The following is a 13,414-nucleotide window of genomic DNA, read 5'->3' as shown; positions in this document are numbered from 1 at the left end:
CAAGTGCAAGGGAGTTTTTTAATTGCAGAAAAGGTCGTAGCCTCTCACATTTCCTATGTGCAAAGGAGGTCTTTACAGCGATAATAAAATACCCATTTAGGTCCTGTATTTGTTTACAAAGGAGAAAGGCAGAATTGAAGAGAATAATTTACAAAAACTGTAATGCATCTTGACGTATTAGAACAAATGTAATCAACGGGGAATGCTAAGGGGAAAGATTGTTTTGTTTTGTGGTTTGGCTTGGTTGGAAAGCAGCCTTAGGAAAATGCACAGTGGTGTATGTTTATTTATTAAAAGGTATCCTTCTTACAGGTAAACCCTTTGAACTTGCACGCTTATATCCCAGCTGCTCTGTTTCCATGCTGGTGGTGGCGGAGAAATAAGACAGAGATTGAGTCTGGACACCAGTCCCTTCTTTAGTGCAAAGTGCTTCAGCGACTGAAGTCGTTCAAAGGGTCATGGAGTTTGTGACCCCACGTTATGGAAATCCCAGTGACGTCCTGTCATTAAGCCTACCCAATTACTTTTGCACAGGGGAGACCCACACACACACAGCTACACACACAATTCCAGTTATACCTCACCAGTATCCCGCCTTTTGGCTGTTCTCAATGTCTTGCAGCTTCAGAAAGTAAGCCAAGCGATAGCCTCTCAGGGTTCAATATGATAATCTCGACTCCAAATGGCTTGCTTTTAATTAAAAAAAAGAAATAACGAATTCAATCTCCCTGTCAGGCACAGGACCTTACACTTCATTATCTGTATAGCTAGGACACAAGAAGGAAACTATTCATTTAGAAAAACTGCTGTTTTGTCTTTTTTACTTCTCTCTCCCCCCCTCAGTTCTAGATTCCGATGCAACCGATGAGCATGAAATCCTTATTTACTGCTGTATAGGTCACAGCTGTAATAACACAGTGAAGCATAGATGTTCTAGATCATGTTAACAGGTAACTTTGAACAGCATGTCTGTCTCATGATGCACTTTCTAAAAAAAAAAAGTAAGAAGGCCACTGGCAGATGCAAGTAGTAGGGAGTGGCAACAATAAAGCCCCACACCTTCTTTTTACCACTTTGAAAAAATACTGTATCATTTTGCGGTTGATAAGCAGTAAATAATTGGTGTCTGCATCTTTCATTTTAAAAAATAACCCCCCTTTCAAGCTAATTCAAACCAGCGAGGGAGTTTAAACAGTGTCAGCAACTGGTGACAAAAATAAGAGAGCAAGCTCTGATGATAGTCACCCACTGGCATCTGTGAGTGGAGGAGGTTCCAAAACTGATCACATTTTGACTTGGACATAGACCGTCCGTCATGCTGTAAGGAGCAGAGCCAACATGACAAAAGGAATTAAGTTTTCTTCTATCACCTCTATGTTCTCAACTCAGGTCTGCAATTAGGAAATAACATTTACTACCCAGGAACAAAAATTGTGTTACATAGTGTGATCAGGATATTTATGGATGACCAGGATATTTACAGATGACCAGGATATTTACGGATGACCGGGATATTTACAGATGACCAGGATATTTACGGATGACCGGGATATTTACAGATGACCGGGATATTTACAGATGACCAGGATATTTACAGATGACCGGGATATTTACGGATGACCGGGATATTTACGGATGACCAGGATATTTACAGATGACCAGGATATTTACAGATGACCATGATATTTACGGATGACCGGGATATTTACAGATGACCGTGATATTTACGGATGACCAGGATATTTACAGATGACCAGGATATTTACAGATGACCAGGATATTTACAGATGACCGTGATATTTACGGATGACCGGGATATTTACAGATGACCGGGATATTTACGGATGACCGGGATATTTACAGATGACCGTGATATCAACGGATGACCGGGATATTTACGGATGACCGTGATATTTACGGATGACCGGGATATTTACGGATGACCAGGATATTTACGGATGACCGGGATATTTACAGATGACCAGGATATTTACAGATGACCGGAATATTTACAGATGACCAGGATATTTACGGATGACCAGGATATTTACCGATGACCGGGATATTTACGGATGACCGGGATATTTACAGATGACCAGGATATTTACAGATGACCAGGATATTTACAGATGACCGTGATATTTACGGATGACCGGGATATTTACAGATGACCAGGATATTTACGGATGACCGGGATATTTACGGATGACCGGGATATTTACGGATGACCGGATATTTACGGATGACCGGGATATTTACAGATGACCGTGATATTTACGGATGACCGTGATATTTACAGATGACCAGGATATTTACGGATGACCAGGATATTTACGGATGACCAGGATATTTACAGATGACCAGGATATTTACGGATAACCAAGATATTTATGGATGACCGGTCAGAGTTTGTCCAACAGGACACCATTGCCAACGCCAGCACATTCCAGCTGTATTCCAGCTTGGCTCACTGTGAATTCTGTTGCATTACACCACGACGTGGAGCTTTTGCATTAGGTTATACACAGTGTTATATGATCATAGGAAAGAAAATGGTTATACGATCATTATTAAATCCATCTCTACTGGGTGCCAAAATAATTATTTTGATATTCCAAATGCATTAAAGCACACAAAGTAGCTGAAATCACTGCTTAACAAAGGCATTTTCTCATTGCAGTGTTTTTTGGCTAAAAAGAAAATTATTCAATCCAAACTGAATCAAAGTTTAAAGAAAGAACATTGATGATTACTTTTCTATCAACAATACATACAAACTAAATGTTATCTTCCTTTGATTTATTTATGTGTTAGTGGTAGAAGAACACCACGTGCTACCCGGTCTTTCAGTGATCCAGAATGTAAATCCCCAGTCAATAGAGAATGGCAACTAGAGGCAAGTAACTGTGCACTGATAAAACACACATGTATTAAACAGAGATGACTGATCATTCCCATGGCCTTTAGACCCCCCTGTCCCATTCTAGACTCCTTAAATCACCTTAAACCCTTAACTTATCAAACCTGGATGACAGCGAACCAGACAGCAACCTATAAAGCAGTCAGGAACAGACAAAGGCATGGAGACCTTAAGGGAACTGAACACCAATCAGTAGCAGATGCATCTGACAACCAAGCGACGGTCTTTCAGACAGAGTGGAGACGGAGGTTCATCTTGACGATACAGTCATGAGACCAACAGCTGTAGTTTCAATAATATAACGAGTTTCTGTCCAGAATCTTGACCTGGTTTAGACACACTTTCTGCGTGATCGGGGAGGCAGCTGCTATCTCAAAAGGACAGTATCACGAGTTCCCTGCTCGCAGGAACGGGATGGAGGGCCCAGCACTAAAAATGCTAGATTGGAAACATTATATACACTCATTGCTTTCCCACTGAAGCCACCCTACTAATTATTTCCTCTCCACTTTAAAGAACCAAGAACCACACTGGAACAATACATCTGTGACTAAAATCGTCTGTATTGATCTACAGAGCACATTTCTACACTGGGCTCGCAAACACGCCTCAAGCCTGCCCTGGAGTGATCTGTTAGGGCAACGGAGCAGTTCAGTTCACGCAGAACTGTGTAGTGGGGTTTAGTGATGTGCTCCAGTAGTGCCCTAACTTAACAAGTCATATACCCATTTCATCCATCGCTATTCTGAGAGCCGACCCCATGAAGAAATGGTGCTGCTCCAAATAAGCACCAAATAACTAAAACAATACCTGTTTGCAATTTTTTAAATGTGAACACTGCAAGGAATGAAAAATAAAGCATCAGTTACCTTCATCACAGTTGTTGTCTGTGTTGTTATTTTGGTACTATTCAACAGGTACTATAAGGACAGCATCACCATAATGCCAATTGAATCCGTGGGTAAAGCACAGGACAGTCACTACGTCAATGCATGGAGATAAGTATTGAAAAGCAGACCCACCCTTACCGGCTTGGTTGGTGGTAATGGTGACGGCGGCACACTGCTTGAGTGCGGAGCCCTTCTCCGAGACGCCGTTCAGGGCCTCGATCTCGAAGGTGTAGGTGGTGTGAGCCAGCAGGTCGGCCACGGTCACTGTGGTGTTGGTGAGGCCGACACGGCGTGGTAGGAACCGCACAGCCCCGCGGCACGGCTCACACTGCTGAGCGCTGGCACCACATTTCTTACACACCACGCTGAACGTCACGTCCTTCCGGCCCCCTGTGTCTGCCGGCCAGGTCCAGTCCAGGATGACCGAAGTCTCATTGATGTTTGAAATGACATTCCTCGGGGCAGAGGGAGGTCCTGCAATTACAAATTTAGAACAGACTGGAAACAAAGGCTCAACTGAAAGTGTGATGGCTTGATAAGATTCTCGTACAAGATTCACGTGTACTTTTGTTTTTGTTTATAAAAATATACTGAGTGATAAAAAACTTCAAATAAAAAGTATTTTACCTACATTTTATTTACATTTTTTTAACCTTTACTGTAAACCTGAAATAGTTCAATTGAAACTAACAAGATTGTTAGTGTAAAAAATAGATGTCGGAAATAATGAAAATTAATAAAGCACAATATTTTATCTGAAGGGTGTTTTCAAGGCACACAACCAGTTTTCTTGGATTAGCGAATGATGTCTGAGGTGACACATGACAATCCATGCTGATCTCCTTGTGTACTGCAATAAGGCAGCTTAAACAAGAAACTTAGCAGGATTGGCAGCCTGCTGGCTTCACAATGACTTTACATTTCAGACCATTTAGTTTGACATAAAACTGAAATGTTTTCATTTATTTATTTTTTTTAATGTTGAACATGAGCAACATAACGACTGTAACTACATTACTAGCATTGCTTTAGGAAAAAAAAGAGTAGGATTGCATGACAAAAGTGCAAAAGCTGCTGCTTGTTTGAAATTAAATAGTCATGTTTGTCAAGAGCCTCGTTAATGATGGTCTCTTATCCTCTGCCAGGCAAAAAATATTATGGCACTGACTATTCATGATACACAATGACACAGTGAGAAACTCAAGAGGAGGTTTAGCATTATGAACCATGTAATCTACTGCTCCACCACAGGAAAGGGTCAGCTTTCTAAGGCTCTTCCGTCTAATACACACTCACTGTTGCCACAAGCAATACATTTTTGTGGGCGCTTTTGGATTGCGATGCTTGTAAAACAAAACAAAACAAACAAAAAAAAAACAACTGAAACACACATGCGGTCTATAATGCTGAATAATATTATTATTTTAATTATTTCTTAGCAGACACCCTTATCCAGGGCGACTTACAATTGTTACAAGATATCACATTATTTTTACATACAATTACCCATTTATACAGTTGGGTTTTTACTGGCACAATTTAGGTAAAGTACCTTGCTCAAGGGTACAGCAGCAGTGTCCCCTACCAGCGATTGAACCCACAACCCTCCAGTCAAGAGTCCACAGCCCTAACCACTACGCCACACTGCTGCCCTTATTCCACTGCAGAGGGACAAACTAAATGTTACACAATGAAGGCATATAGAAACCAAATACCCACATTACATTCTACATGGAATGTTATTGTGTAGAAACAATACGTGCCACTAGTATTAACTGATCAAGTTACCTTAACCCCTGGAGAGAGTGATACATCGATGGTCCACGATGATCTTGGAGGTATTGGTAGCTTTTCTGTCTGTGTACGCCTCTACACCTGGTATTTATACCATAGTAGGCTCAGAACATAAATGACTACAGTCTGTTTCTGTTATCTTACTAATTATAATAGAAATGAGCTATTCAGTTGTTACTCCATTCAAGTGTAACCAACCATTACAAGGTTAATTTTGAGCAAATGTCCCTTTCCCGTACATTTCTGCACATGCTTTATCTCTCCTATAATTTTAAACCAATGATGACCAATACAACTTCTTTCATATGATTGTGTGGCAAAGCGCCCCGCCCCTGTGTGCATTTGTGTTATGTGTTGTATGTTGCGTGTGTAAATGTTGGTGTATAGATTGGTACACGGGATATAAACGGGTCTGTGTTTCACGTGTATTTAAAGTGTAGATTTGTATTTAGGCACGAGGAGAGCACAAATCACTTCACGTGCTGGTTAAATGTAATATGTGAGCACGGGGTTGCACAGAATTAATTCACGTGCTGGGATTCAAGTGAATAATTAATTAGTAATTGAATCCCAGCACAACAGTATATATAGATGCACATTTTCACTCAGTCGAGGTTAGGTGTTCAGAGAGTGGAGAACGGGTGAGAGAGAAGGAGTAAAATCGTCAGCGTAATTATAAATATAATAAGTGTATTCTCACCGTGTTTGTTCGTCTCCGTTTCACCTGTGTGTTAGTGTCTAGTCGTTTTGTCTGTCTGTTTATTTTGGCGTCAAGTGCCGTGTCCTGTTTTGTATTCCATTGTTCAAACCTTTTATTTTCTGTGCTGTTTTATTAAATGCTGAGCGAAACCATTCGCTCAGCTCCACCAAAACCCCAAGTCTCTGTCTGTTTACTCCCTGCTTCTGGTCTGACGCCACCCACTCCGGCCGTCTTTGTGACACGTGGTGTCCTGCGTGGGATCGACAGCGCCTCCAGGACTCAGGCCAGAGCAGGAACCGCATTTTTTTGAAAAAAAAAAAAAAAAAGTGTTGGATTACAAAAAAATATATATATAAATAAATAAAATGGGATGGAAGGAGGATAAAGAGGTGAAGGACAGGGAGGAGGAGTGCCGCCTAAGGGCCAGACATCCACGGCGAACTAACAAGCCAACGCCGGGGTGCCTCCTCTGCGACCAGGATCATCTGTTCGCCAACTGTCCCTTCCGCAGTTATAAGGAGGAGCCTGAGAGTCCACAGCCCAAGTGGGAGGAGCCTGAGCGTCCACAGCCCAAGTGGGAGGAGCCTGAGCGTCCACAGCCCAAGTGGGAGGAGCCTGAGCGTCCACAGCCCAAGTGGGAGGAGCCCGAGCGTCCACAGCCCAAGTGGGAGGAGCCCGAGCGTCCACAGCCCAAGTGGGAGGAGCCTGAGCGTCCACAGCCCAAGTGGGAGGAGCCTGAGCGTCCACAGCCCGAGTGGGAGGAGCCCGAGCGTCCTACGCCTGAGTGGGAGGAGCCCGAGCGTCCTACGCCTGAGTGGGAGGAGCCCGAGCGTCCTACGCCTGAGTGGGAGGAGCCCGAACGTCCTACGCCTGAGTGGGAGGAGCCCGAACGTCCTACGCCTGAGTGGGGGGAGCCCGAACGTCCACAGCCCAAGAGGGGGGAGTCGGTGCGTCCACAGCCCAAAAGGGAGGAGTCGGTGCGTCCACAGCCCAAAAGCGAGGAGTCGGTGCGTCCACAGCCCAAAAGGGAGGAGTCGGTGCGTCCACAGCCCAAAGAGAGGAAAGTCGGGGCTTCCATAACCCTAGGAACCAAGCTGCCAGCAGAGGGAGAATGCCTGCTGGTCCCACCTCCACCAGCAGAGGAAGAATGCCTGCTGGTTTCCCCTTCCGAGGCAGAGCCGCACCAGTCCCCTGCAAGAGAGGCAGAGCAGCACCAGTCCCCTGAAAAAGGGGGAGACGACATGCTGCTCCCACCTCCGTCGCCAGGAGACTACACGCTGCTCCCACCTTCACCGGCAGGAGCAGAGCAGCCGGAGCTGTCTCTGCCTCCGCCACCTCCACCGGCAGGAGCAGAGCAGCAGGAGCTGCCTCTGCCTCCGCCACCTCCACCGGCAGGAGCAGAGCAGCAGGAGCTGCCTCTGCCTCCGCCATGTCCACCAGCAGAGGGTGAATGCCTGCTGGGTCCCTGTCGACCAGCAGAGGGTGAATGCCTGCTGGTATCACTTCCCCCACCAGCAGAGGATGAATGCCTGCTGGTATCACTTCCCCCACCAGCAGAGGATGAATGCCTGCTGGTATCACTTTCCCCACCATCACGAGGAGAGGAGCGGGAGCTGCCTCTGCCTCCATCACCATCAGGGGGAGAGAAGCAGGAGCTGCCTCTCCCTTCACCAGAAAGACCAGGGCGTGAAGCTGGCGGCCCTCCGCAGCCCTTGCATAGGCTGCTGAGGGAAGCATGGGTAAGAATCGCCTGGTCGCAGAGGCCGAGAAGAGGGCCAACACCCGCATCCCGGCTGGTCCTGACTCCCTGCCACGCTTCACCCTCGCCTGGGGCTGCCAGCCGTGCCGCATCGCCTGGGGCTGCTAGTTGCTCCGCATCGCAGCAGGAAGTACTGTGGCCGGAACCCCACCAAGGGGAGTTGTCGGCCACGAAGAAAGTGGGGGAGGTCAGGAGACCTGCTCCCACTGCAGCAGTTTCGCTGCCGGAGATCGTGGGGGAGGTCCGGAGACCTGCTCCCACTGCAGCAGTTTCGCTGCCGGAGATCGTGGGGGAGGTCCGGAGACCTGCTCCCACTGCAGCAGTTTCGCTGCCGGAGATCGTGGGGGAGGTCCGGAGACCTGCTCCCACTGCAGCTTCTTCGCTGCCGGCAGTACTGTGGTCGGAGCCCCACCAAAGGGAGCTACCGGCTACAAAGAAGGGGGACGAGGTCTGGAGACCACTTTCCCCAGCAGCAGTTTCGCTGCAGGAGTTCTTGTGGCCGGAGCCCCACAGGAGGGAGCTGCCGGCTACGAAGAAGGGGGAGGTCGGGGGACCACCTGCCCCCGCAGCTTTTTCGCTGCAGGACGGGACCAACAGGCTGTCAGCCGTGCCACTACCGGCAGGGGTGCTGACAGCATGGCCAGCCATGGGCCCACTGAAGCCTCCCTTCCCAGCCCGAGACTTTGTCCTGGACTGCTGGATTTTTAAGGGGGGAGGTGGCCGTTGAGGCCATGTGTGCTGCGCACAAGGGGGGGTATATGTGGCAAAGCGCCCCGCCCCTGTGTGCATTTGTGTTATGTGTTGTATGTTGCGTGTGTAAATGTTGGTGTATAGATTGGTACACGGGATATAAACGGGTCTGTGTTTCACGTGTATTTAAAGTGTAGATTTGTATTTAGGCACGAGGAGAGCACAAATCACTTCACGTGCTGGTTAAATGTAATATGTGAGCACGGGGTTGCACAGAATTAATTCACGTGCTGGGATTCAAGTGAATAATTAATTAGTAATTGAATCCCAGCACAACAGTATATATAGATGCACATTTTCACTCAGTCGAGGTTAGGTGTTCAGAGAGTGGAGAACGGGTGAGAGAGAAGGAGTAAAATCGTCAGCGTAATTATAAATATAATAAGTGTATTCTCACCGTGTTTGTTCGTCTCCGTTTCACCTGTGTGTTAGTGTCTAGTCGTTTTGTCTGTCTGTTTATTTTGGCGTCAAGTGCCGTGTCCTGTTTTGTATTCCATTGTTCAAACCTTTTATTTTCTGTGCTGTTTTATTAAATGCTGAGCTAAACCATTCGCTCAGCTCCACCAAAACCCCAAGTCTCTGTCTGTTTACTCCCTGCTTCTGGTCTGACGCCACCCACTCCGGCCGTCTTTGTGACAGATTGCCAATACACTTCCACTCTACACTTCCAGGTGTCCTAAAGGTAATCTGCAGAGACAATACAGTCCTTGCATCCTTGCAGTGTAGCAAAGCCCTTTCTGTCCTGAGGGGCAAAGAGATCCAAAGAGAAAGTATTTCATTCTAATATACTTACAATAATGGGATTGCAAACCAAGAGGGAGAAACATTATTCATTGACATACAAAGAAAGATTTAAGGGAGCTAGGGTTCAAATCTGGAGGGTTTTTTAGCATCCAAAAGGGACTCTTTATCCACAGATTATCCTCTGAACCAGCATTGTGGAGATGGCCACACACACAGAGACATTAAACTGAACAGATAGGCCTGCAGAATGTATTGCTTTTGATGTACGGCACTGTGACAGAGACAGAATGATTCTTGGTGATGAATCTCTCTCCCGACCTGTGAGGGCGCTGTGTGAAGGGAACAGAGTGCCCCAGACAATTCATTCCCAGGGTTAGAAGGAAGTCGGCCATCTAGAAAGGGGGCGGAGCTACGATACACTAAATGGAAGGGAAACGACGTGGCAGCTGCGGATTGTTCCTTGTTATGGTTAAGCTGAACCGGAAGAAGAAACCTGTGTTGTTATCGTGAGTGTTTTGTTTGTTTTGTCATTAATAAATATACTTGTTTGTTGTTATTTAGATGGCTAACATGATCCAGAGCTGTCGCCAAAGGCCAGCACTAAACCCGGACAACACTGCACCTTGTTTGCATGATAAACTGTATTTGCACCACGAGCACTACAGCATGTACTGTGGACTGCATGATAAACTGTATTTGCACCACGAGCACTACAGCATGCACTGTGGACTGCATGATAAACTGTATTTGCACCACGAGCACTACAGCATGCACTGTGGACTGGTGATTGTGTTTGTGTTACGTGTGGGTGTAAAAAGATCAGGACTATTATTATTTCGGGACCAACCCGTGGATTAAAACAGAGCAATATTGCCTGTTAACATTGTTATTATTTACTGTCTTTGGGTCATCAGACCAATTGGATTACAAAATAAAATGTCATTGCACCTGGATTATCATTGTCTGTCTGTTCATTGATCACTACTGCATTCCTGCACCTGCACACTGTTAACCACTTTGCCACAGGCACTGAGAATATGAAACTGACAGGCAGGTTTGCAGTTTGTTATACAAATGCACCGTCAGTACATTGTGACCTGCTTCACCTTGGTGGAAATTAGATTTCATTGACATTTCTAGCAGCGTAAAGAGAGTTGTCAGTAAGTACTGTAATAATAGAATACACTGTCACAATGTAACAGATTTGGAACAAATACAGCACCGCTGCCCGAAGCAAGAAGAAATACGTACAGGCTGCACAAAAATGGCACATGCCTGCAGTTTTTGACACTGCAATCTAATTACATTACTCTGCTGCTATGAAGCTCATTGTTACCAATACTGTACAGGAAACCCAGAAGGGCAGTAAGAATATACCTCAGAAGACTTACTTGAATAGCTGACAGAATAAAAAAAAAAACTTTGAAAGCTTCTGCACAGCAACCAGCTGGTCGAGACAAGATCATTTCACAGAGTTTGAAATGATGGGTGAAAGGAGTGATGGGCAATGCGTGATAAGAACATATTTGGGATGAGCTTATACTTGTGTTCTCTCACTCTCACAACAGGCTAGAGAGCTTCTTGGAAGCCGAGGCCAGTGCCACTAGGTAAAGGATGTCTAGCTTTCAGTATATACTGTACATGCATTTTGAATAGTTTAATGGTCTTGAGATGAAGACCTGGTGAAGTTAGCTCAGATACTTGCAGACACAGGCTTACTTATACAGGGCATGTTCACATATATTCATAAAGTATTCTAATTCATTTGTAGCAATGACAACTATGATATATATCAGAAAACTGTCAGTTTAGTATTAAAACACATACACACAAACATACTCCAATACCTCTATACCTTGTGTCAGACTCTTGACTACATCCCTATTAGGTGTGCAATTCATATCCTACTATAACGACACGTTCCCATTTTCACCTTAGCAGCACCAATGAAAGGGACAGTGATTAATGTGTTTCTGTATGAGGCACGCGAGTGCTATATTCACTGTCCTGCTGGTGTGATTTCATACAGGGCTTATTGGAGAGAGCCAGTGTGAATGGCTTCAGGAGCAGTGAAAGGGAGCAGCGTGCCTCTGGCATTTATAACAGATGACTACTACAGTCCATTATGCAATACGTACTGGTGCAGGCCATGGAGACTGGGTCCTTCTCTGCGCGGAAGTAGTTTTTCTCGCAGCTGCAGTGCACAGATCCCTCCTGGTGGGTGTAGCTGTGTGGAGGACACTTTGCACACTTTGCGTTCCCAGGGAGAGATTTGTAGAATCCGGGTCTGCAGTCTGAAAAATAACAAGCACAAAAGGACTGTGTGAGGGACAGAGTTTTGGTTGATTGAGTACATTTTATAACCACATGCACGGCCATTTTTCAAAGAGGGTCATTGGAAAATGTGTGTGGGGAGAGAGTTCACAAGGGAACCATCATCAATTCTCAAGGAATAATGTAAGCAAAGCAGATTTATTTTGTTACAGCACCAAAATATGTAATCTTGTGTAATAAATGTAATATTGTAACCATGGATCATGGTCATTAAAGTATGTACTGCAGAAACACAACCAGGCAATTTGTGCCTTTTTATATGTTTTTGTCCATTGCCCTGGGGAAGAGGGTAGCAACCCAGCGTTGGTTGCTGAATGTCAGAAGGCTTGTTCAGCTGGGGATATCTATACGCCTTCATGCAGAGCTACAGTATGGGACTGGACCACAGGCTGTTATCTCCCAGGGTGATTTATTTCTTCTTCTTCTTCTTCTTCTTCTTCTTCTTCTTCTTCTTCTTCTTCTTCTTCTTCAACTAGGGGGTGAACTATGCATCAACAGCTGCTGCTGAGTCACTTACAATAAGACCTTGGTTTTACGTCTCATTCGAAGGACTGCTTAATGCAAGTAGGATTTAAAAACCCTTGAGACAGACTACCCAGGAATACTTGATTCAAATCTACATTTTGGTTTTTAACCAAAACCTACAGTCAGCCTCAAATCCACAATCTACCGAAGTTCAAGAATACTTGCCCTTCAACCTTCTGTTACTGCTTGCATGTCTTAAATTATAAAAGCAGTATTTTTCCTAAGAGAATGTAATACACAAGTGGATCAGAGGCTCATAGAGGCTAGTATCGAATGGATATCTACCAAATAATAATTGGAAATTAGGTTTCAATTAGCACAGAGTTTCAGGAGGCTCACACATACCAGCTGCTGGTATTACTGTATACTCCAGGACATCAAATGCAGCTCTCCATTTCCTTAGCAAAATGACTAACACTGTGCTAATACAGAACACATATAGTGGGCAAAACCTGTGCTGTCAAAGGGTGTCTTTTCCTTAAAATGTATTAAAGTTTCCTTTATATATATATATATATATATATATATATATATATATATATATATATATATATATATATATATATATATATATATGTGCATTGAACAATATTTTTTAAAACAATAGCTTGCAATAATAATAATAATAATATGATAATTTACTCTTAACCAAACTTCCCAGATCCTAAGACTATGACTTTTGTAATCAATTTAATTGCTTGGGAATGTATAGGAATGTTCACCTGTCATAATAATCTCTCTATAATTTTATTGTACAGTGCAGATCAATCTCTTTCAAGGGGAGTCATGAGATACAGTAAAAATAGATTAATGCTATATAATACCAATGATCTCAGTGTTTGATACACAGACCTAAATAAAAGGAATAATTCACCCTGCCCTGTTCAAAATAATTGCTTAAGTAACAGTATCCTCAAAGTCTACCATGTAATTCAGTATTTTCTTCTCAAGGGATGGCAATACAGTACAAAGTTCAGATCATGCAATAATCAATACGC

At 44.4% G+C, this 13,414-nt stretch overlaps 1 protein-coding gene across 6 annotated transcripts in view; it reads right to left on the bottom strand.

Annotated features, from left to right (window-relative positions):
• Positions 1-13,414, bottom strand: part of LOC117407241 (ephrin type-A receptor 3) — a 108,406-nt gene that overhangs the window by 32,989 nt on the left and 62,003 nt on the right. For 4 of the 6 annotated variants that reach the window (XM_059029414.1, XM_059029413.1, XM_059029409.1 and 1 more), the window contains exons 4-5: positions 11,696-11,851; positions 3,943-4,284 (exon numbers count right to left, since the gene is read on the bottom strand). In XM_059029414.1, coding sequence (XP_058885397.1) covers positions 3,943-4,284; positions 11,696-11,851 — 498 coding nt within the window. The remainder of the gene's footprint in view (positions 1-3,942; positions 4,285-11,695; positions 11,852-13,414) is intronic. The other 2 variants (XM_059029411.1, XM_059029412.1) reach the window with 1 other exon arrangement.

The sequence above is a fragment of the Acipenser ruthenus genome, chromosome 8 (assembly GCF_902713425.1).
Source record: "Acipenser ruthenus chromosome 8, fAciRut3.2 maternal haplotype, whole genome shotgun sequence".
Taxonomy (NCBI): domain Eukaryota; kingdom Metazoa; phylum Chordata; class Actinopteri; order Acipenseriformes; family Acipenseridae; genus Acipenser; species Acipenser ruthenus.
This window is presented reverse-complemented; position numbering and strand designations above follow the sequence as displayed.